At 38.9% G+C, this 22,127-nt stretch overlaps 1 protein-coding gene across 1 annotated transcript in view; it reads left to right on the top strand.

Moving 5' to 3' along the window:
* Positions 1–22,127, top strand: part of NCKAP5 (NCK associated protein 5) — a gene marked incomplete at its 5' end in the record, with an annotated part of 361,561 nt that overhangs the window by 250,237 nt on the left and 89,197 nt on the right. Inside the window, 2 exons of the mRNA XM_082054889.1 lie at positions 9,987–10,055; positions 16,199–16,237. Coding sequence (XP_081911015.1) covers positions 9,987–10,055; positions 16,199–16,237 — 108 coding nt within the window. The remainder of the gene's footprint in view (positions 1–9,986; positions 10,056–16,198; positions 16,238–22,127) is intronic.

Here is a 22,127-nt window from a genome sequence, read left to right as displayed (position 1 = left end):
CCAAGATTTTCTACTTAATTCCATTGACTAACATTTTTAATTTATCTTAGTTTTTAAAGAAAAATAATTCATATTTTTAATTAATTATATTCTAATGCTGAATTAAATTTTAGTGTGACCTGCCAAAACTTGAAAAGGGAAATTAATAGAATAGCTAAATTCTTGAATTTCAGCTTTTGAAGAAAATGAGCACCTTGGGCTTGGGGACCTTGGGCACCATTGTGGCTTCCTGTACTTATATATTGAAGTGTGTCTTGTAAAGACAAACTGTTTGCACCTTGGGCTTTGTTTTCCAGTTGTATTGCCTGTATTTACTGTGAACATCTCAGCTAGACAAGTGGGGAAAAATAACAAATGAGATCTCTTGGTATAAAGTGCCCAAAAATTAATTTTCATATCAAGATGTGCAATACCCTATTCTTTTCAAACTCTATGTTAGATTAACCTTGAAGGTGAGTATGCGACTCAGGAAGGTGTGGAGAATGGAATCACAGAACGCAGAAAACTGTCACTGTGGCAGCAACCTCATGGGCAAAATCACAGAGGTTTGAAGGATAACTCATTTAAAGTAAATACTAAAGTTGCCGTTCTGACTGCTTGAAAAACTCTCCTGGAAGTATGTGAGTTTTCCTCAAGACCTGAATTTAAAAACAAAAACATTCTGTTTTGTCATTAGGCAAGTCAATGTTTTCAAAAGTGGTTGCCATATGTATCATTTCAGAACTACACAAAGCCCCAGAAATATTTGTACTGGTTTCGATGTTGGTTTTAAATGTGATCCAAATCTTCTGCAAAATGTTTTCTTTCAAATCAAAGCAAGTATTTTCTTTGCAAGTGGCCACAGTGAAAAGTTTTTTACCAAGCTTCAGCTTTGGATATATGGACAGTCAATGGTTTTCGACTACTCTTCATTAATTTCAAAGAATTAGAATTTTTCCTGAAGAGTTTGGTCTGATTGCAAGAAAAATTGAAACAAGTGCAACTGGCCAAATGTGATAAGATTAATTCATATAAGAGTTTTCAATGCAAAGATGTTTATCACATGTTAAATAGAAATTGATATCAAACACCAAATGCCCTTTAGGATTAATCACGCTGCTTGCCTTTATCTGCCTCCGTTAATTGCAAGAATCTGAGTTTCGCTTACAATTTCAGGATCTCATACTTCTTCTATGGACCAGGGATTTTATTTTTAGTTCTTTGATAGAAGAAATAACTGCCTGTTAATATTACATGGGGAAGCACAGTAAGTCTGTCAGAGTGAAATGCTCTCAGTTGCTAACAGAGAACAGTTCCATAAGGGAACAAATCACTTAAAACAAGAAAGAAAGAAAAAAAAAAGAATGAGATGGAACAGCTGCTGCTGGTTCACGGTTTGCAAGGGGAAGGATCACCAAGTGTTGTAAATATCGGAAAATCAGAAGTTAAACAAATTTCACAACACAAACACACTGTTCCTTGCATAAAAATTCAGTCTTATGTCTTAATTTTGTGTGATGGCATCGTGGCCTGTACCATGTGCCTGGGTGGATGCTGCTGGGGAGACCCCCTGTCCTGTCAGAAAGGGGCCGTTTTGGGAAAAGCGGGTGAGTTACAGCATTCCTCCTCCTTCCCGAGAGCCCAAGACACGGCAGGATTGGCATTGTGTGGCGCCATGGCTCTGTCTGCCCAGGAGCCTTTCCTTGGCTGGCCCTTCTACTGCTCATTCAGAGCAGCTGCTTCTCTTTAGGAATATTGTTTATGGGAAGCGAGTGTCGTGGTCTGTGCACAGACCATGTGCCCCGCGGGGGAACGCAGCTCAGCGCCTTATTCAGACCGTAAGTGCTAAAATATAGGAATCCTGCTGGGACTTCTGGTTTGCCATACTCGTACTTCTATGCTCTATCAAGTGTATATGCATTATACAGACCATCATGTGTATTACGTATGTCTTTAGCTTCAGGAAATATAAACAGATTTATGCTGTCTCTGCTTATCTAGATCTCCTTTAATCCTCATCCTTAAAAAAAAATGTTTTATATGTGATCATTTGGAAGCATTTTTGGGAAAAAAAGCATCCTTCATAATTTTCATGTATTTGTTCAAAGGCCTGTATTGGCAGTGCTTTATTTATGAATATATTGTATATCTATTTTATTCTCTGTAAATAACGGTGGCATTTGCTGTTTTCTACAATTTGCATGCAGGTAAACATACAAAGCTATTATGTATCTCTGAGTAGCCGAGATATTTATTTGCTCAAAGATAAGCCCTTGCTTGCAATGCAGTCTGTTTTGCTAGATCTGTTCCTAAGCTTCTCTTTATAACATCAAGTCCAGACATTCCTGTGGTGTCAGAAAGGAAAATGGTGACAATTGTAAAGGCTTGTCATTCTTAACTACTTTAGAGTCAACCAAAATAAAAAAGACAAATACCATTCTTGAACCAGTTAAAAATGTCTGGCCCCAACTTCTGAAAAATAATACTTTTAAAAAAAAAAAAAAAAAAAGGTATTTCACCAGGAATATGAGGTTTACTTTTAGTCATTTTTAGCAGACAGTCTCATCAGTAGTGTGTGAATCTCATTTGGTTTTGGTTTGTTTAATTCAACTCCTGAAGTTCCTCTGTTTATCTAATATAAGCAGATATGAAGCATTAAATTATAGTTCTGCCTATCTTTCAAAAAGAAGGCTGCATCTTTTTGGTTGAACTTGTGGTGTTTCCTCTGGTGGGATCCGGGAAGCCCTCGGGAGGCCGGGCAAGCGCTGGGTGCTGGGGAGCCCAGCACAGGGCCCGGCCTCAGTCTCTCCCTGCAATCTGCTGCAGACCTGCAGATAAAGGAGCAACTTCTGGTTTCTGATCTCTCTCAGCATGAAATTCATACAATTTTTAAAGCTGTTGCATAATTTTCCACGTAAATTCATGTTTAAATGCATGAATCAGGTCATCAATAACTGGTAAAACTTCATATGCAGCTGCGCAGACCTTGGGGTGCTTTTTATTAGGAACATTTAGACCCAAGTTTTTATGTAATCTTAAGCGGTTGCCTTTCTGATGTTGAATAAATATCTTCTGATTTCTAGCATACATTAGAAGAAGAAGGTTACAACGCCCTCTATGAGGCTACAAACCCATTTTTTTGCTAGCCCACCCGTAGCATAGCATGGCCTGTGGGATAAGCTGCTTTTGAAATCTCTTCGTGGCTTGTTCTGATGTCACTTTGCTTATGTGTCAGTAAAGAATTTTAAAATGTATTGTTGAAATTTTAAATTGCAACAACGAACCCTATCAATACTCCCCAGTAAGGTTTAATATGGCCTTTATATAGACAGAATTATAATTAATAATTGTGTCGTTCCGTATTGTATTATTTAACATCACAAATGTGTTGCTTTTATGCCACGTTTTACCTGAATGTGAATTGAACATTGGCTGAGTATTTCAGATAAAATGTGACAAATGGTTTTTAAGTGTGGTTAAAGAGAATAGGCTATTTTGTTATGCTAAAAAAGATGGCATATGTGGAAATGATGCAGTTGGCTAAGGGAACATGTGTTTTGAAGCAAGTGTGAGAAGCCTGGTAGTCATCATATCACTAACTTGTTGTTGTTGTTGTGGTCTGGTTGTTTTTCCCTCATCTCCATGAGGCAGAAGAAATAGTTAAGACTAGGGCATTTGAGAAAACATACAGTGATATTTTGTTAAGTATTAGTCCACTAAATTCACTGCATACTTCATCAGTCCCTGGCTTTCTCCAGCCTTGGTTCCCATCTGGGGATGGGGCCCAGGGAGCAAAGCTGTACACATGGGCTGCAGGGAGATGCTCCGGGGTTGCTCCAGTGTTGCTCCTTGGTGGAAACTGGTACACAGGAGGTGGAAGCATCCAAATGTTGACAGGCAGGTTGGGAGGTGAGGTTCCCATTTTACTCCTGGCAAAGAGTTATCTATAGCAATATAATCTGCACTGGTAAGTGGCCAGTGGAAATGCTTTTATAGTGCTAGAATTTAATTAAGGCTTTTGTTGCTATAGTTCTGTTGATTTAAAAACACAAATGTGATTTTCAGCACTTCTAACCAGCATAAATATGCTCTTAAACTTCTCTGGCAGTTTGTTGGGTTAGTCTTTCAAAGGACAGATTTTCTGTGTAACATGTACAGAGTAATACAAACAGGTTCCTGTGACCCAAGATGAGATGGTTCAAGTGGTAAACTCTTCCTAGAAGAGCAGCTTACCAAAGAAATACCTAAGGACCTAAGGAAAGATTTCAACGGCGTTACTTCTTACTTTACCAACAAAAGGCTTTGACCTTGTCTTTGACCTCTCATGTGCGCTGTACGAAGCTGTGACCACAAAAACATGCAAAATCAGAAGCCGAAAGCAGGAAAAATACTGCTGAGCACATTTGAAGTGCTTGGGCAGCTATTAATACACTGCACAGGGCAAGACAAATGAGTGTCTGTGTAAATCAATAAAGCTTTCTATAAATGGACAAATGGCTTAGTATGAATAACAAAGAAGTGCACGTGGTAAGCAGTGTTGTACATTCTGTCAGGGATTTTAAAGTTCACTGTCATGACTCTGTTCCTCCTGACCTTTGTTGATGATACCTTCAAAGCACGTTGAGCTGTTAACTTGACGTACAACCTTTAGACCTTTCATCTCCTGCCCATGGCAAGGGGGTGAACTAGATGATCTTTAAAGGTCCCTTCCAATCCAAATTCTATGATTCTATGATCTCCTTTTCCCTCAGTGCAAAATACATACTATTCTCCCCTTCCTTCTCTCTTCCTTCCTCCATCCTTTTGTCTCAGTTCTACAATGGCTGAGTAAGAAAAACTGTCTTGCATGTGCTTCTCTTTTATTCATACATTCTAGCAGAAAGTTCAGTGTTTTAATTAATGTCATTGTGGTTCTAAAAGTGTGGAGAACTGTCTGTTTAAGACTTCCTAATAGGTACAAGAAAGAATTCTTCACCTAAAGACACCAGTGCACCAAATACATCCTAATTCATAAATAGTTGAAACAGCCTAGCTAGATAACAAAATGCTGTTGTTCCTGTTCTCTTGACTTTATAAATCAAGGTGAAGTTTAAACTTTTTGAAAGACACTTTAGAGCCTTAAATCCAAATCTTATTTTCAAACATGTTTCAAGCACTTCAGTTTGCTCTTTCAAGAAGCACACAGAAATGGCTTTTGCAGGATGTTAAGTGAAAGATGTCCTCTCAAGTGCCACTTAGAGAGGCAAATCTGGAGGAGACATGGATGTCTCATGACATTCTTAGACATCAGAATGTGTCTGCCACTTATACCAAACACCAGTAAATGCTGAACAAAGTATAGTAAGTAGACAATCCTTAACCTGTTGTAATAATTCTCTATAAAATCATTAAAAAGGAAGAAGAGAGAATGAAGAAATAATCTTAAATGTCTGTTTCAGTGTAAGAATATAAATCCATATTTATTTCAGCTATTTGTAGTCTGGTGCTGTTATTCAGCTGAAAGGTGCCATGATCTGTGAGTGCAGGTGAGGACTGAACCCCCAAAATGTCTCAGTGGGACTGGTGGGAGATCTCGTACTTTGACCGTGTAAACTCAGGAAAAAAGCTGGTGAGCTGGGAAGGGGCAGAGCACTTTCTGGCCCACAGCCTACTGATAAGGAATACCTTTTTGAGACAGCCTTTCCCTGTGTGTTGGGGCAAGGGGGTAGGAGGTTTGGATTTGTTTTTTCCCTATGATGCAACAAGCTGTAGTCTTTTGCTGTTCATTAACAAAAAAGTAGATATAACCACATTAAGAATATATTTAAGATGCATTTTAGACTTCATGTGAAGATGTATTTTCACAAGAATTTGAAGTTTAGGTGGTCGTACTGCTTGCATGGATGCTTCCTGTGCTTTGGTGTTGCAGCTATCCCAAAGTTAATTATAACCATTTTAGATTTTTTTTTTTAAAATCTCTAATGAATTGTCGTGCCTTTACTGATCCAGTATGTAGCATGGTTATACAGACATGAAAAAGGTTAAGGCTACTGTCTGTCTCCTTATTTCTTCTATAGCATAATGAACAACAAATAGTTATGAACCAAGGAACTTCCTCTTACTGCAAAGAAGTTTTAAGGAAACATTGCGTATTGTGAAACAAATACAGTTTATTTCATTCCACCTGACTTGTGTCTACATTAATGGAAATAAATGTCAGATTCTTACTCATTTTGGCAGAACAGGACTAGACCTTAGTGCATCAGGTGTGTAGCCTGTTACCAGCCTGGAATGAAACAGAGCAAAGAGCTGCCCCACAGGAGGAAACCCAGAGTGTTCTTCAACATCTGTGAAGGGGAGAGAAAGCTCTTAGCTGACCTAAAGATAAACTTCATCATTACCAGGGCTGTGTTTTCCATCCTGAGAAAGGGATTACAATCATTGTTGACAAAGTCTTTTGGAATGACTCTCTTAGCAAGGGTATCAATACAAGGCAACCTCTGTTTTCTACAAAGTAGTCTGAAGTTTTTGCTTTCAAATTGATTTTCCCTAAACTCAGTCTCTCAATTCAGAACACAGTTGCCTGTAATTAAGGTAGTTGAAGGTTTTTTAGCATTATCCAAGTCAAGATTGAAATCTTTAAATTTCCCAGTGTTTGGAGAGACTATTGTGCAAAGTGCTTTCTTACCAGTTGGAACTAGGAAGCAACTCTGTTTTGACGTTTGTAGAATCCGTGAATCTATAATGATCCAAAAGCAACATGTAATGTTTCATTGAATGGTAAGTTATGGCACAGTTACTTTTGGCTGACAGAACGATACTGCACTTTGAGCGCTGAGCCCAAGAAGAGCCAGGCTTGCCTGGTGCTAAGTGTTGCTTGTCTGCAGCAGCTCGCTGGGCTGCATCACTTGGAGTGTTTGTGAACCTGAAGGACAGAGACGGTTTATTTCTATGTGTAACATAAAATATACATAAATTCCTAGAGGACAGCTATACCTACAAGAAATCACTATAGAAATCAGTTGATATCTAAGAGTACTGTTCTCAGGAATGAGTTTTTTTCCTGTGTAGTCCCCTGCTAGGCTGTTTATGGGAGAAGGGGCTGCATTAGGGGTCAGCACTTCTCTGCCTCTGGGTGCTTGCAGGTGTGCAACAGCTTCCACGCTGTGAGAAGTGTGGGCTTCTTATTGTGCCTTAGCTTGGTTTAAGTATGGCCTGAAAATAAAAATGAAACTAAAATGTAATAGTGGTTTCCTCCAAGGAGACCTACTTTGCTTAACTGGCAAAAGATGAGTAGAATATGCAATACTGGAGGTAGACAGATCCCTCTGAGCAAAAATTAAGCAGGCTTACAATAACATCAAAACCCAGCGGTTTATGTTAAATAAATGAAGGGTTAGATTAAGAGGCAGGGTTTTGAGACCACAAGTGCTATTACAAATTTTCCAAATGAATAGTTTTGGGGGAATGAGGATTATTATCAAGTATTCAGTTGCAATATAGAGTGATTTAGTATATCAAGTACTGGTTTTCCCGTGTTGTGGGTACTGGCACAGGATCTTAAGCAAAGTCAGTCAAGTGTTCCCTTCTAGTGCAGTCCTCATTACAAAAATGCCACATAAATAGGCATGATTTGCTCAGCAATCAAGAAGCACAAAAGTCAAGCTAACGTTGACTGCATTACATCCCTTCACTACACTTTCAAAGCCAGTGCTGTGAAAAAGGGTTTTATTATACGGATGTTTCCACTGTGGCTTGATAAGAGGGAAAACGTAGCATTTATTTATAATGCTGTCAAGTCCAGATTTCCTAATTTCGGTAGCCTGTTTGTAAAGGAGTAGCTCACTGAAATCAGAGATACAGCTAACAGATCCAAGAAGACTTAGCTTCCATTTTACAGCCTCACAGCATTAAAAAATGGACTAAGAGAAATACAGGGAGTTCTCTGGGAATTTGGGGTAATATAACTACGTGGTGTAGTTCTTCTACATATCTCTATATGGGAACAGTCTGCCCTAACTATTTTAAGATAAAATCATACAATCTATTTTTATGTTAGTAAAAATGAAAATTAAAGCAATTAAACCCACAGGTATACCAACATGCGTGAGTTAAAGGCTGTGCAGACTAATCCTTTAATGATTGCTTCAAAACAGTAAGAAGAATTTATTTTGGATGGCGTTTTAGGGTGATAGTCATGGAGAAATAATCTGTAAATCTTTAACTCATAGAAATGCATTTTTATACAGCAATCATCTCTTTGTTTTCATCAATCAATATGCAAGAACAGTCTGTGAAAGCAAACTGGTAACTGTAAATGAAAGGCACTTTGGTACGGAGGACTCTTTACCCTCCAGCTTCTGATTTCTTACTGCTGCTTTTGCAGTTTCTCCTTCTACTTTGCATCTTCTGCATCTGTACTTTTTTGCTGCCTCATCTCATGGTGCTCTCTGCAGGATCACCCATAGACTTTTTATAGCCATATGTTGAATCCATTGGTAGGTGACATTGTGAAAAATTGATGCAGAGCATTCTGCCACCTTTGCTGGCTTTGATGGTACCCTCAAGATAAAGCACTGATTCCATACAGTTGTTATTTAGACTTGTAAATAAGTAAACTCTATATGCCCTTGTTTCTTACCTCCCTTTTATTCATTACTCTCTTCCAATATGCTGGATAATTATGTTTGTTTACTTTTGCTTCCTAATCTTAATTTTAGGATTTAGGTACATTTGAAATTGTTGTTGGTGAACTAATTTATTGAATTTTGGGATTTTCATTTTGTTGAATCTTTGACTTTTCTTAACAAGGAAGAGAGAACTGTGTGTCTTTCCACAGAATCTTTCCATACAGTACATCACATTAAATTTGTCTCTGAAATTACAGATGTTGAATATATTTATGACTGCTGATTTGTATAACCACAATTCTTTTGAAACAGCATTTGTTTAACTTTTATAGGTTGACAGAAGGTTAAAGTGAAGCAAATAATGTAAATTGTATAATAGTTGTCATTATGTGGATGCATTGATTTTGGTGTTACGGTTTTGTGATGTGAAGTTATGCGTGGGAGGCAGGAAGGTTTCTAGAGCCAGTTTGAACTCATAGATTTTTATATATGGCTTTAGTTTCTCTGTCTTCAAGAGCAAACTGGTTGAAACTTGCTCTGATGCAACTGTATACAGGACACTTCAGAGATTTTTCTAATACTGAAAGAATTCCTAACATCAAGTCATAACATATAGAAAAATACATTGATTTACTGTAATTTACATACCAGATTGTGCTGTTTTGAAGTTTGCACTATGCAAAAGTATGAGTGTAATTGAAATTAAAGATGGATGAAAGGCACTACTATACAGGAAGCTTAAGCATATTTAAACTGATATATGTGAGAGAAAAACTTCTTGACTTTAAGATTGCATTTAGATGTAGTAAAATACCTCTCACTCTTGAAATGATAGGAATTGTTTTTTAAGTAAAGACTAATACATTTATCTGGTTCATTTAAGGGGTGCAATTCACAATTAGCTATAGTAAGACCAGTGCATTTGGAGTTACCCATGACAGAAACCAGGGTTACGAGGAGCTGCCACAGTTACAAGTTTCCATAAGATGGCCTTTTGTTTCCTTTCAATAGTAGCTGCCTCTGTTTGTTTCCAAGTGGCTTTCTCAGCAAGTTCACTCTAAACAGAAAAGAGGGAGTAAGAAAAGATCTACCACTGTTTTCTATAATGTTTCATTGCTATTGCATCTGACAAGATGAGATCGTGGACATAGTTGGAGTATCTGCTCTGATATTGTTCTAAATTGTAATGCACGGTGTGGATAATCTCATAAACGAATGTCGCTTCTGTTTTTACTCAAAATAGCAACTTGTAGCAAAATGAATTGTATAGTGCTTTTATTCTGGATCTTGAGGAAGTGCCCGAAGTAAGCACCCTGAGAATTTTTATGAAATGTCATACAGTACAAGATCCCCCTTGATTAATTTACATATGTATTTATTTATTCTGCTTTCCTGTAGGCAGAGAATTCAGCGCTGGCTCTGGAAAATGAAAACCAGAGAGAGCAGTATGAAAGATGTCTTGATGAGGTAAGGTAGATAAAAAGGTTGTTCTTACCTGGTACTATAATTAAATGAATAGAAATTAATCTCTCCCTCTCTTACAAGGTCGACATTGTTCTGCAATTTTCTACTATTACCTCATTCTAATTAATTCCAGGAACATGTTTTTGGCAGTCATAGGTATTGTTCTTTCTGACCTCTGCTGTAAGCTGTTTTGACCACATCTCTTCACTGAGAAGTTCATAATCCTGTGACCAATATTTGGAACAGGTTTGGTTTCATTAGGGTGAGAAAATGATAATTTTCCTATTAGCTTTTGTGGACTTTTATGTAGAGTGGAACACAGGTGACAGTGGCTTTTTCTGGTAAAAATGCCCCAGCTTTCCCATGCAGTATATTCTGTAACCAGGGAATTCAGTCTCTCATCTTCCCCTTAGGGTTACATACACAGCTTTTTATGCGGGGTTTCTCTAGCTGTTGTCTCTCTTCTACTACTGCACAGCTCAGCTTCTGATCAGACCTTCCAGTTACAGAATTCACCCATCAGTTACTGTCCGAGCACTCTAGCAACGCTCACCATTCCAGAAGTGTCTAGTATCTCCTATTGCATGCCATTTTCTGCATATATATGCTGTTTCTTACTTGTTCCTCCCATTTGTCTTAAAATAAGGCTCTTCACTATACGCAAGAGCTTAAAATAGTTTTAAGACTTAGTAGCTCGAAGACTTGCTTAGTAGAAATAATTTACCCATTCTATAAGAAGAATGTGTAAGTAGTTAGCTGACATACAAACCAAACCAAACCAAAAAATACCTACACCAGCTGTACCTTTGAGAAAAGAGTGTATGAGTGTGCAAACCACACATAGCAGATGACAATTCATCTCTTCATACCAGCATTTTAAATTTTTAATCAGCATTTGCTGAAGTGTTACTAGCATGAGCTATACAGCTACGGTGCAAGAAGCCTCCAGTTTAGTGCGGATTTTCATCAGCAAATCCTCACTTTTGCCACTATAGCATAATTTTATCAAGGAGCTGGAGTAAAGGACTTGCAGATACACTTTCTGCTTGGTTATATCCTGTCTGTTCTGTGGCACTGGGATAGCGTCAGAGCCTTGGTCTGCATTGGACTGAGTCACTGCATTCAGTGCACACCTGAATGATGTTTGGATATCTTGGTAATAAGGATGAAATTATCATATAATTACTAACTTTAGTTTAAATTACAGAGCTTAACATAAAATTATTTTCTGATTGTCTGGGACAAAATCTGCCTACATAATTAATTTTGGAAACAAGTAAAGCGCCATAATTGTCCATTCCAGCAAAATGCTCCATACAGGTTATAAAGACAGAAGATATGATTTATTGTGTTTGCAGTAGCGTGATGGATTTCTGATCCAGGGTTGTGGGTTTTGCATGCTGTTGCAGTCTAAAGAGTGAATAATTATATCAAACTATTCCCTGAACTTTATTATCTTCAACATTATGTTGGTCGTTTTCAGTCCTCCCATATTATCACAGCTGTATCCATCTTCTCCCACTGTGTCAACTTTGTAATGAGAAAGTGCTTCTCATCACCTGTGGTTTTGTGCTTCCCTGCTTTATTTGTTTATCTTCTTCCTCTTTTTTTGTCTTCTGTTTTGTGTGCGGTGACCTCTCTTGTCCTTCCCTATGGCTTGGCATCACTTTTTCCTTCTCCTCCTCCTTCCAGCCTCCACAACACTTTGGCAGTGGCACTGTAACCAGCATTGGTTTAGCTGACATGAACTTGGACCTCAGCCTTTCTGATCACTGAGCCAGTGACTCAGGCAACAAAACCATGGTTAATAATTGCAAGTTCTACAGGAGTCCCAGGTTAGCACCCACCTGGGTATGTTCCCTTGGTGCAGCTTCACAAGAAATTGCACGTTCTCACCCTGCTTCATGATAGTAACAATAAAGAGAAAAGGAGATGAGACATAAAGGTAATTAGTGAGTAACTCAATCAATGACTGTGAGAACCAGAGTCTTCTGAGGATGTGCTGCATGTGACAGAATCCTTTTCAAACAGCAATTATTACTGGAGATCTTAATAAAATGCTTTCCTTAAATTTTGTCATGGGAAAAAAAAAAAGGTCTTCCACTTGAAAATTTCTTTAAGACTTTAAGTCTGGTGCTTCTTCTGTTCATAACTCTCCTTAAACCATCCCCACTTCTTGAAGGTGAAAGTCTCTTCAGGCCTTCCTTAGTTTGGGCTTCAGGAATTCTTTAGTAGTTTTTAGGAGCAGATGTATCCTCCAGAGCTACAGATCTGTCTGTGCTACAGCTCCGTTTTGCCCCAGGGAGACCTGATGGGTTTAAAGGGAGGAACAGAGACGCTCCTGAGGGCACGAGTCTGTGACCATGCCCAAACCTGAGACAATTAAGCCTGCCACCAAAAAACTGGAGTGCCTCCTAGTTCTGTTAGTTTAATTTTGCCTCTGCAGTCCAATTAGCTCTGAGTGTATTGAACTTCTCCTGGACTGACACAGAGGGAGCACTCACCTCCAAAGCTAATCCCTCGCCCTTCTGCCTAGTTACATGTTTGGGTTGCTTGACAGGCCCTTGAGCTAATGCAAGTTGGGAACATCATTTGATAACTATTGGGAGAATGCTGCCATCTTTCACTCATTGCTGAGCACGTTCATGTTGCAGCGTCTCTCCCCTGGGCAGAGGCAAAGCCTGCTCAGGGCACTCAGGCATCATTTAATGTGGCCGCCCTGCCCACCGTGTCCCTGCTCGGTCCCTCGGGCCTCCTCAGCGATGTGGTGAGGACACTTGCCACGCACAGGGTGCTTTCTGCTGGGGTGCTGGTGGCCATTAGGCTGCATACAAAGGATGTAAAAATAACCACTGTGATTTTTCTGTCTGTGTGTGACAAGAAGATACCAGAGATGAGTTTTTAAACCTGTGCCTGCCATTATTTTCTCTCATTTTTCTTTTTTTTAAAATCAATTATTTCACATTGTTCTTCTGATTGACATAATATCCCATGTTTAATATTGTATGAATACTTGCACCTATGACTTAAAAATGCACGCTCTGTAAGAATTTTCAAGGTAAAATTCAATGAAACTCAAATGTTCATAGAAACGAAGTCTGAAAAGAATATGGGTCAAGCTGAAGTGAGTCCTTTATGAATTTTAATAAATATTCACTGATTTTTAAAGTAATTGTTCGTTTCTGAAGTGTAGATATAAACAACTTTACAACAGTATTTGAAAGAAGGTGTCATTGAAATGTTCCAGGGCTTGATAAATAAGAAAAGAGCTCATTTAATTTCAGAAATACTCCATAGAAATATCTTTCTGTCTCTGAAAATGTAATGCAAAAACCAGGGTTGTCTTGTACCTTTGGGGTTTGAGGTTAACATGCTTAATCCTAGTTTCCTATCCTGGAATTCAGCTGTCGGTTTACTGGTAAGTGGTAATGTCATGTTTATTCACATCACTGTGCCAGCTGAGATTTCTGTCGAGCTTCACCATACTTACATGCAGGAAATTGTGCAACTTAGGGCAGGTGATAATTTTGCTGATATTTTAAGAAGTAGCTACACAAAACCACTAAGTTATCTTCAAAAGGCATTCTCTTTTTAAAATTTGAGTAAAATGTAAGACCTTTCATTTTAGTACACTTGAAATGTCTGTGTGTGTGTGAAACCATACGTTAAAGGCAGCTGTGTAAAACCTCAGTATTTGTAAAAGGTATAATAGATGTTACACTAGGGTCTCTTTTCTTTGATTAATGCTTTTATACCTTTTCTGTTAAGACCACTTTATAACATGTATATGTAAACATAACTGTGTAAGGAAAAAGTGAAGCTGGATCTTTTCTCTCTTATTGCAATCCACAAAAGGAAACCTCATCTAAAGATCTTGGCTATTAAATTCAGAGGAAAGGCAGGCAGTGTGAAGACAAGTAGTGTCATCTCCTACATAATAGCAGGCTAAGAAACCAACCATCTCTATTCTATTCCTTATTTCACCTTGATTAACTGCATGAATCACAGGTCAAGTCATCTTACAGCCTGATTTTTACTCAGATTGAGCTGCAGTTCTGCCTCATATCAGTGGGAATTTCACGTATTCTGCATCTCAGAAGTCAGTCCCTCTCCCTTCAGTGGTCTCAGTTTCCTCAGGTTTTGGTAGTTGCAACCATCAGTTTTGTAGTGCTGGCTTATGTTGTTCATTCCTATCGTGGTGTCTCTTGTGAAAATGAAGTCAATCTGCTAGCTTATCAGTTTATTTCCATCTGGACACTAGCGCTGCTGTAGGAGTGGAATGGCAGCCTCATCTGAAATGCAAAAGTTTGGATATGATTTCACTTACTGACTGTTAAGTTAATTTTAGTAACTGCAGAACATTTCACTGAAGGCTTCCCACCTCTGTTCCTGCTGCAAATCAAGAATATAGACCTGAAAATCTTTAAATGGTAATAGCAACACAGTTTGCCAAGTTGCTAGATACTGGAATAAAATAACCTCATTTCATAAAGAAATGAGTTACATATCTCTCTTATTGAGATCTATGGGAGCTGTGGATCCCTGGCAGGTACTTTCAGTTAGGTACTTAACTTCATAGAGTGAAAGCTGGAAAATTTGTCACATATCCATTGTCAAGTTCAGGTTTTTTTCCCATTTGGAAGATTATGCCATTTACACTCCTCTGTGCAATATATAAAGCTATAGGAGTAATTTTGTAGGCTATTCTGTTGTGAGTGACTAGTACATACTTTAAAGAACCTTTTAGCTCTTCCTTGGTAAAGTAACTCCATGTCAGAAAGTAAAGAATTAATGTATTTAGTATGGTTTGTCCAATTTTCAGGTAGAGCAAACAGATGTTAAAAGTACATGCCAGAAGGAACACTGTCGGATGTGGATCCTGAAAGCCTATAGAGCAAGGCACATGGTTTTTCAAAACTGTAACATATTTACTTCTGATGGTTGTTACTGTTCTAATATTAGTCTGTGTATTCTGTTAAATCATGTATAGAGCTATTTTATGGGGCCATTGTTCCATGGACTTCCTTAAGTTAAGGACCAGTTTGGAGAAGAAAATTGATACTGGGCAATTTTATGAGAGTGTGAATCAAATGTAACTTTTGGATCTAACAGAACTGATTTACAGAAATCAATTCGTTTCAACTCTTTCCTCACAACTCAGTTCACATCAGTGGTGTGGGGTTTTTCTTGAATTTTCCAAGAGTAAGAAGAATAAATGCAGATTGGGTGATAACTGCGTGTGCTTTACTGTAATTTCTCAAAGCCCAAAACCAAACCAGAAATCATAAATACTATATCTTTTGCACAGAGTGACATCTCTGGTTGCTCTGCCTAAATACAAGAGCAAAGATACAGGCAAACACATTGTTTGATAATATATGCATAGATAATTTTAAATTACATTAGAAATGTAACAAGCAAGTTAGATATCATCAACAGCAAATCTTATCTCAGTCCCTGTTTCTGACCCTCCTTCTTCCCCTGCCCTGCCCCTGTGCCTGCTGGTAAATATAAATTAGAAAGGATGTATGAAATAAATAACTTCGAAAATTCCCTGTTGAATATATAGTTCTACTAATCAATGGTGTGTAATCTCGTTCAAGTCAATTATGCTATGTGGTGTGAATGCCTTCCAGCCACATTCTGATGACAGTAGGTACTTTAATTTTCTGTGGCACTTTATGGTTTCTGCTTGTCATGATAGATGTACCATTTTGTCAATATTGAATCAAGAAACAATTAAACTTCATGAAAACGTTCAGCACTCTATCCTCGGCTGGTAAAAATCAGCTCTAGTGAATGCAGTCAATCCATGCCGATGCACACCAGCTGCATATAGGACTGGGACATTTTAATCTAGTCCAAAGAAGAGATGACAGAAGTTAACCAAATGTTTGTCATGTCACACTGCAACTGGTATGATACACGTTTCTTTATAATGATGACTAGGACAGAAGTAGTTAAGGTGCGTTAATGTGTTCTTATTAGTATTATCTGGTGAAAATACTAGTAAATAATGAAAATAAAAATAAATAAATTAGTGGTGGTTGTAGATAAAAAGCAGAGTGTAAAGCCTCAAAATAAGGTATTGTTAGATATAAACACACATTATAACATAGTTAATCTATTTTATTTATTTATTCCAGGTAGCCAATCAGGTTGTTCAGGCTCTACTTACTCAAAAGGTAAGTTGTAGTTGGGCATTGTGGTATAACTTAAAGCTTGCAGATGTTCATTGTTCATATATAGTATACTTTTACTTACTCAAGTGAATAAAATCTGTGAGACTGTACATCTTTAAGGCTTGATCACATAGGATCCATATCCATTTTTCATCGCTTACCTCTATTGAGACAGTAGCAACTGCAAATCCTTCCTCCAGATGGTGATTTTTCCATTCCCTGTCCATAGTGAGTTATGTCACTCCCACAGTCCGTTCCTGTGGAACGTAAACCAGATAAATGACAGTGCATGTCAGTAGCTCGCACAATCACATGCTGTGGAAGGAAAGACTCCCTGGTGTGGGCGTGTGCTGCTCTGCGTCAAAGAGAAGGCTCCATGTCCTGCTACTCCGTTCTGGGTAAGCAAGAGAAGCACAGCGCAGACAAAATTCTTGTAGGGTGGTTGCAAACCTGGCAGAATGAAAAGATTCACTATGGCTTCTGGAAAGGTCTGTTCTGGATCACATCAAGTTTCAGTTCACACTCCACATCGTTGGATATGAAATATGGCTGTTTCAGATAGAACCTAGTGGGAAGAGTGAAATTGAAAATTGGTTTGCTAAATGAAGAAGTGGTCTGGAAAAAAAAGTAAGATGAAATTGAACAGAGAGAAAAGCAGGATAATACATATAAGCAGAAATAATCAGCTGCCCAGAGAGGGAATAACTGGTAGGACAATTCTAGAAAACAGTGGTCTTTGAGTTGAACGTGATTCATTTTGTTGAGGGGAACGGGGAGGAAGGCGAACAAAATATACAGATCTGTAATAAGAAGCTATGAATCCTTCAGTATTCATGAAATGATCCTTTGTGAGTTCTAGACCACTTGATGAATGTGGCATTATTAAAATACTTTGGATCATTTAGCTTTAAAAAGATGAGTCTGAAAGAGACATAAATACAATCTTTTAGCACAGATAGTGCAACAAAGAATATAAAGTGTCTTGTCTACACTGAATGACAGGCCAAGAAATAATGGTCTTAAAATGCAGCAAGAAACACTAAGATAATCAGAAATCTCTGCCTCACACCAAAAGCTTTATAGATACATATATAGCAAAAGTAGTGGACTAGGTTTTGAGGACTGGCTCCAGAGCCTCCACTATGGACATCATTTAGAACAGCAGAATATCATTCAGAGCAGCCCGCCAAAGGGGGAGAGCAGGGACAGAGGGTGACAGCAGGGCAGGCAGGACGCTGAGCTCCAGGTGTCAGGCCTGCGGGCAGCAATCAGGGTCCAGCTCTGTCCTGTGGCCACTGGGCCAGTGTGTGGGGAGGAGGCGGGTCCGAGCCGAGCCAGGGGGTCAGGACACAGCTCAGGGTCAAGGAGGCGGCAGGCTGAGTGCAGGCGTGGCTGCACGGGCACTGCTGCGGGGCTCAGACGTGAACACAATGACCTTGAGCTCCGCAAATTAAACTCCTAAAAGTGGGGAGTGTGCCCTGAACAGCAGGGTAGGCAAACATCCTCACCACAGCCCTCTGCACCTCAATGAGTGGAAGGTTGCGTTTGGCCATCTGCACATCAGGCAGAAGGCTGGATACCCTTCTCACCTCCTTACTGGGCAGAATTTTTGTGAATCAATTTGATGACGTTCTGGATAGATGAAAAGTTGAACAGGGAGATGTTCTGACCCCCTTAAGTCTGCTGATGGGTATCCTGCCCTGAAGGTAGAGATGTCCAGGTGACCTGTAGGTGAGCAGTACAAGGCTCTGGAGAATGCAGCTGCCTGGTATACAGATAACGCATTCCTGTGGCCCAGGCTTGCATCAGGAATCCAAAAGTAATAACGTTCCCTAAATCTCTTCACCCAACAGCCGTGGCCACAAAACAGCCTCGCAGCTGTTAGCACGGGTTAAGGTTGAAAGTATCATTGTTCAATCCCATGTTTTTTTGATGCACAGCAAGCCTTCTACTCGAGAAGGGGGATATTGCCTTGCAGCAGTTGGAAGTACTGTAGCTTGGAGGTGATTTGTGCAAACCGCAACATATGGGGAAGCTTGCACTGTTGCTATCGGTGCTGTATTACTCTTCCTGTACTCTGTATACACATATGCTGTATGGTCTGTGTATCACAAGTCTGCAGAGCTATTGCTGGAACAACTTTTAGAAACATAACTTCATTTATTTAAAAGAAAAAAAAAAATCCCAAATCTGTGTTTCAGTACAGCTTAAATGGAAATGCAGGCATTCTCTCATATTAATACACACAAAAACCTCATCCACATTTTGTAACTTAAAACCGTATGTGATTAAATATTTACCAGAGGGCTAATCTCAAGATATTAATCTCTAGTTTGGGAATATTATGGTTGTTTCCCAAATGAAGAGAGGAGCTTCTTGAGTCCCTTTGCAAAGGCACCAAACATTTTGATGACTGCATACTTTCTCAGTAATGAATCCTCCCAAACCCAGAGGAACCAAGGAGTTCAGATGGATACAATAAAAACAGATTTTAATACCTTTAATAAAGTGATTTACTTGGTATTGATGGTATTTAACAGCTGCTTACCTATTACTCAGTAATAACAGCTAATTTAATATCCATAGAAAGAGGAAAGAGGGTACTCTTCTAAATGCTAATGATTATTAACTGTTACAGTGCTCCTGACACCATTCATACAAGTACTTTTATAAGAAAAGACAGGAACACAATGACATACAATAAAGAAGAAGTTGGGCTCTTCAGCCCCAAATAGGTAGATATCGGAATCCGAATAGTAACTAGTAAACAGATAAATCTAGCGTCATGCAGCCAAGCAGTGAGACAGAGCAAGTCGTGCGACAGTGAGATAACACACCTCTGGGGCAGAGCGAGACATGAGGAAAAGCTGAGAGCTTTCAGAAAATGGAGAAGAGTGATTTTCTACAGTAACGCACACTGCGTAGGCTTTGCTGTGAATTTGGAATTGTCCCTCAAGGACTAATTTTTGTTTAAATCAAGTACATGCTGTAATGTAATGAATAAAGCACTGTGTACTCACCAGTATGTGGAAAGACCGTGATTCCACTGGGAGATTCCGGTGACACAAATTGAGTGAGCAAAGCTTGAGTGATTTATCAATGTCACTGAAACCTTGAAATGGAATTACAGTCTTAAATGTGCATTTTTCAAGTATATAATTTGTTACAATACATATAGAATTTTTCTAATATGAGAGGCTTTTTTTTTCACTGTGACTATGGAAAAGCTATATTAAATTGAGATTTGTGCTGAATTAGCCACACAGCAAAATTTCGCTATTCTATGTAGCAAAATTGTATGGATTTTGTACCACTTACTAATAGAGAAATTTACCTCTGGGAAATCTAACTCAGAAAAGCAGCAATATGATTTGAGACAGACCTGTATACTCTGATAGTTACTGGAAGCATCCATCCTTTCTCCTTCCACCCAAACACTTCTCACATCACATGAGAGTGCTAGGAACTGGAGAGAATTAAGTGTTGAAACAGAAGAAGTATCTTCAGATATATTTCAGCATATTTCTGGAACCTCTGAGGAGGGCATCGTGTCCTGTTTTGGAAAAGGGTGATTCTCATACTGAAGAGAAAATGTGAGAATAGGGACATGCTTTGAGACTACTGTAGTGAGACGGCAGGGGTACCTTAGATATTTGGGAGATTGCTATCTTAATAGCTGGTCGTTTTGCCCACAGGAGAGGAATTATGTACTTCAGACATTTGGTAGTTGTATTAATTGGTAATTTTAGGGCTTCGACTTTCTAAACTCAGACTTTATTTTACCAGAATGCCGCTACCTTAATGTGTCTCATTTCTCCTCTGGACTATGTGTAGCATTACCATTGGCACAGTTTATAGCATCGGGGTGGGTAATCCAGTACCTTACATTTCACTTTTCACAGCAAGTCTGAAGTTTGGAACATAAATCTTATGGTTTTAAAACTGTAAGATAGGAAGGTTTTGAGCAGAGGCATTGCTAAGATTTAATTCTTTCAACTTTGTCAGTTTCTGTGAATAATTTTTCCCTTTCAGTGCACTTAGTAGTGTTGAAATGTTAAACACTTTTAACAGCTAAGGCTCTTCTAAGTTCTCTGATTATTTGTGAAAGGCAGATAATGATGGGTCTTGATGCTTGCAGTTTCCTAACAGAGATTGCCTTAAGACCAGAGATCAGAGGTCTCAGTCACAGAAATCAAAGCTTTACGGCTTTACGAAACATCAAACTCAAGATTTTTTGAGGGTGATGTTGGAAGGCTCTGGCAATTTTACTTGAACAGCCATTTGACAGCCACCTAAAACAAATATTAAGAAACTGTCAAGAGAAAGTAACTGAATTCATCCAGTAGTATAACATCTGATACATACTATGTTGTCGCAGTTTCATTGCAGGGTTACAATAAACTGTGGCAGATGCTTCGTTAACCCCCTCCTTTCCACCCCCTTAGCACCCCCCCCCCGCCCCTCCCCCAGTAAGGAAAGGCAATAGGAGGACAAAGACAGAGAGGACTTGTAAGGTGGAAAAAGTTAAAAATGTTTTGCTAATGCTACTAATAAAATAGAGAAAGTAATACAAAATATACAAAACCCATCTTGAATTCCCCAGCAAAGTTCAGCACTGCTCCAGCAGCTGCAGAGCAGGCACCCGGAAGCCCTGGGCTGGACTCTGAAGAAAACCGGAACTGGATTCAAGGATGCAGGATCTATCACTAGGCCTCAGATTGCAGGGGCAGCTGGCAGGGTCCTCTCCAGATGCCGGCCATAGTGAAAGAGAGCGAGACTCTCGTGATCGCTCATTTTTATATGAAGTATCACATGGATGGGATGGAATACTTAGTTGGTCAGTTTTAGTCACCTCTTCAGTTTGCTCCTCCTTGCCTCTCTCACTTGTGGGACGGGCATCCTTATCAGCGACCTTGCATTCCATTGCTGTGTCTGTTTACAAAAATATGTAGCCAACTTCAGAAAAGTGCAGTTACTTAGAAGAACTTAGCTGAAAGGAAAATTCACTAAAAGAGAAACTGATCTTGTTTTTTACCAAAATCAGGACATACATGCGTAAAAAGATGTTCAAAATTTTCTGCAAGTCTCAAGATGAATGTATTTTCTTCTAACCTCAGTGCTGCTTACAGTTGAGACTAGAGCAACTGTAGGCAAGAATTTAAGCCTCATCTGACTACAATTTCCTCCTCTAAGTTGTCTCATAAGGCTAAGCCATCATGTTGATAATGGTATTGACAGGGCGGCATATGGGGATCCAGAGGCCTGTTTCTCCACCTTCATATGGTGGAAAGTAATATCAGCCAGGCAATACCACAGGGCAGCAACTGGCCTAAATTGAAAGGAATATGGGAAAGTATTTTTGAGATTTTTTTTTATGATAAAGCTAGATATGCTCTAGCTTATTATTTCTACATGTAATCTTTACTGGGAGACCTATCTTCCTCATTTATGAAGCTCTCATACCTCAAATGGTCAACTGCACAAATTATCCTGGAAGTCTGAGTGTCAGATTCTGCTTTCTCTCCAAAACCCTCTTTCTGATAGAATCCCATGTTCCTTTGAGTGGCAAGGAGAAGAAGGTTTTACATTGAAGATAGATAGATAGATAGATAGATAGATAGATAGATAGATAGATAGATAGATAGATAGATAGATAGATAGATGCTGTATCTAAAAGCCATTAACGTCTTGTTCATGATGAACCTGTCTCAGCCTCAGCTAAAAGACTTGCAGGTTTTAGTTTCAATTGTAATGTCCTGTGCTCTAAGATGCAGTGGTTTTTACACTCGACCTCTGCTTCTAATGGCCTGTTTAAAGGCTTTTTGATGCCTCATGTTGGAAGTGTCAGGCAGGATCATGTAACCACATGTGTCTGGTGCAGCAACATCTGACC

Source organism: Streptopelia decaocto, assembly GCF_964273445.1.
Source record: "Streptopelia decaocto genome assembly, chromosome: 6".
Taxonomy (NCBI): domain Eukaryota; kingdom Metazoa; phylum Chordata; class Aves; order Columbiformes; family Columbidae; genus Streptopelia; species Streptopelia decaocto.
The sequence above is the reverse complement of the archived record's forward strand: the minus strand, read 5'-3'. Positions and strand labels throughout refer to the sequence as shown.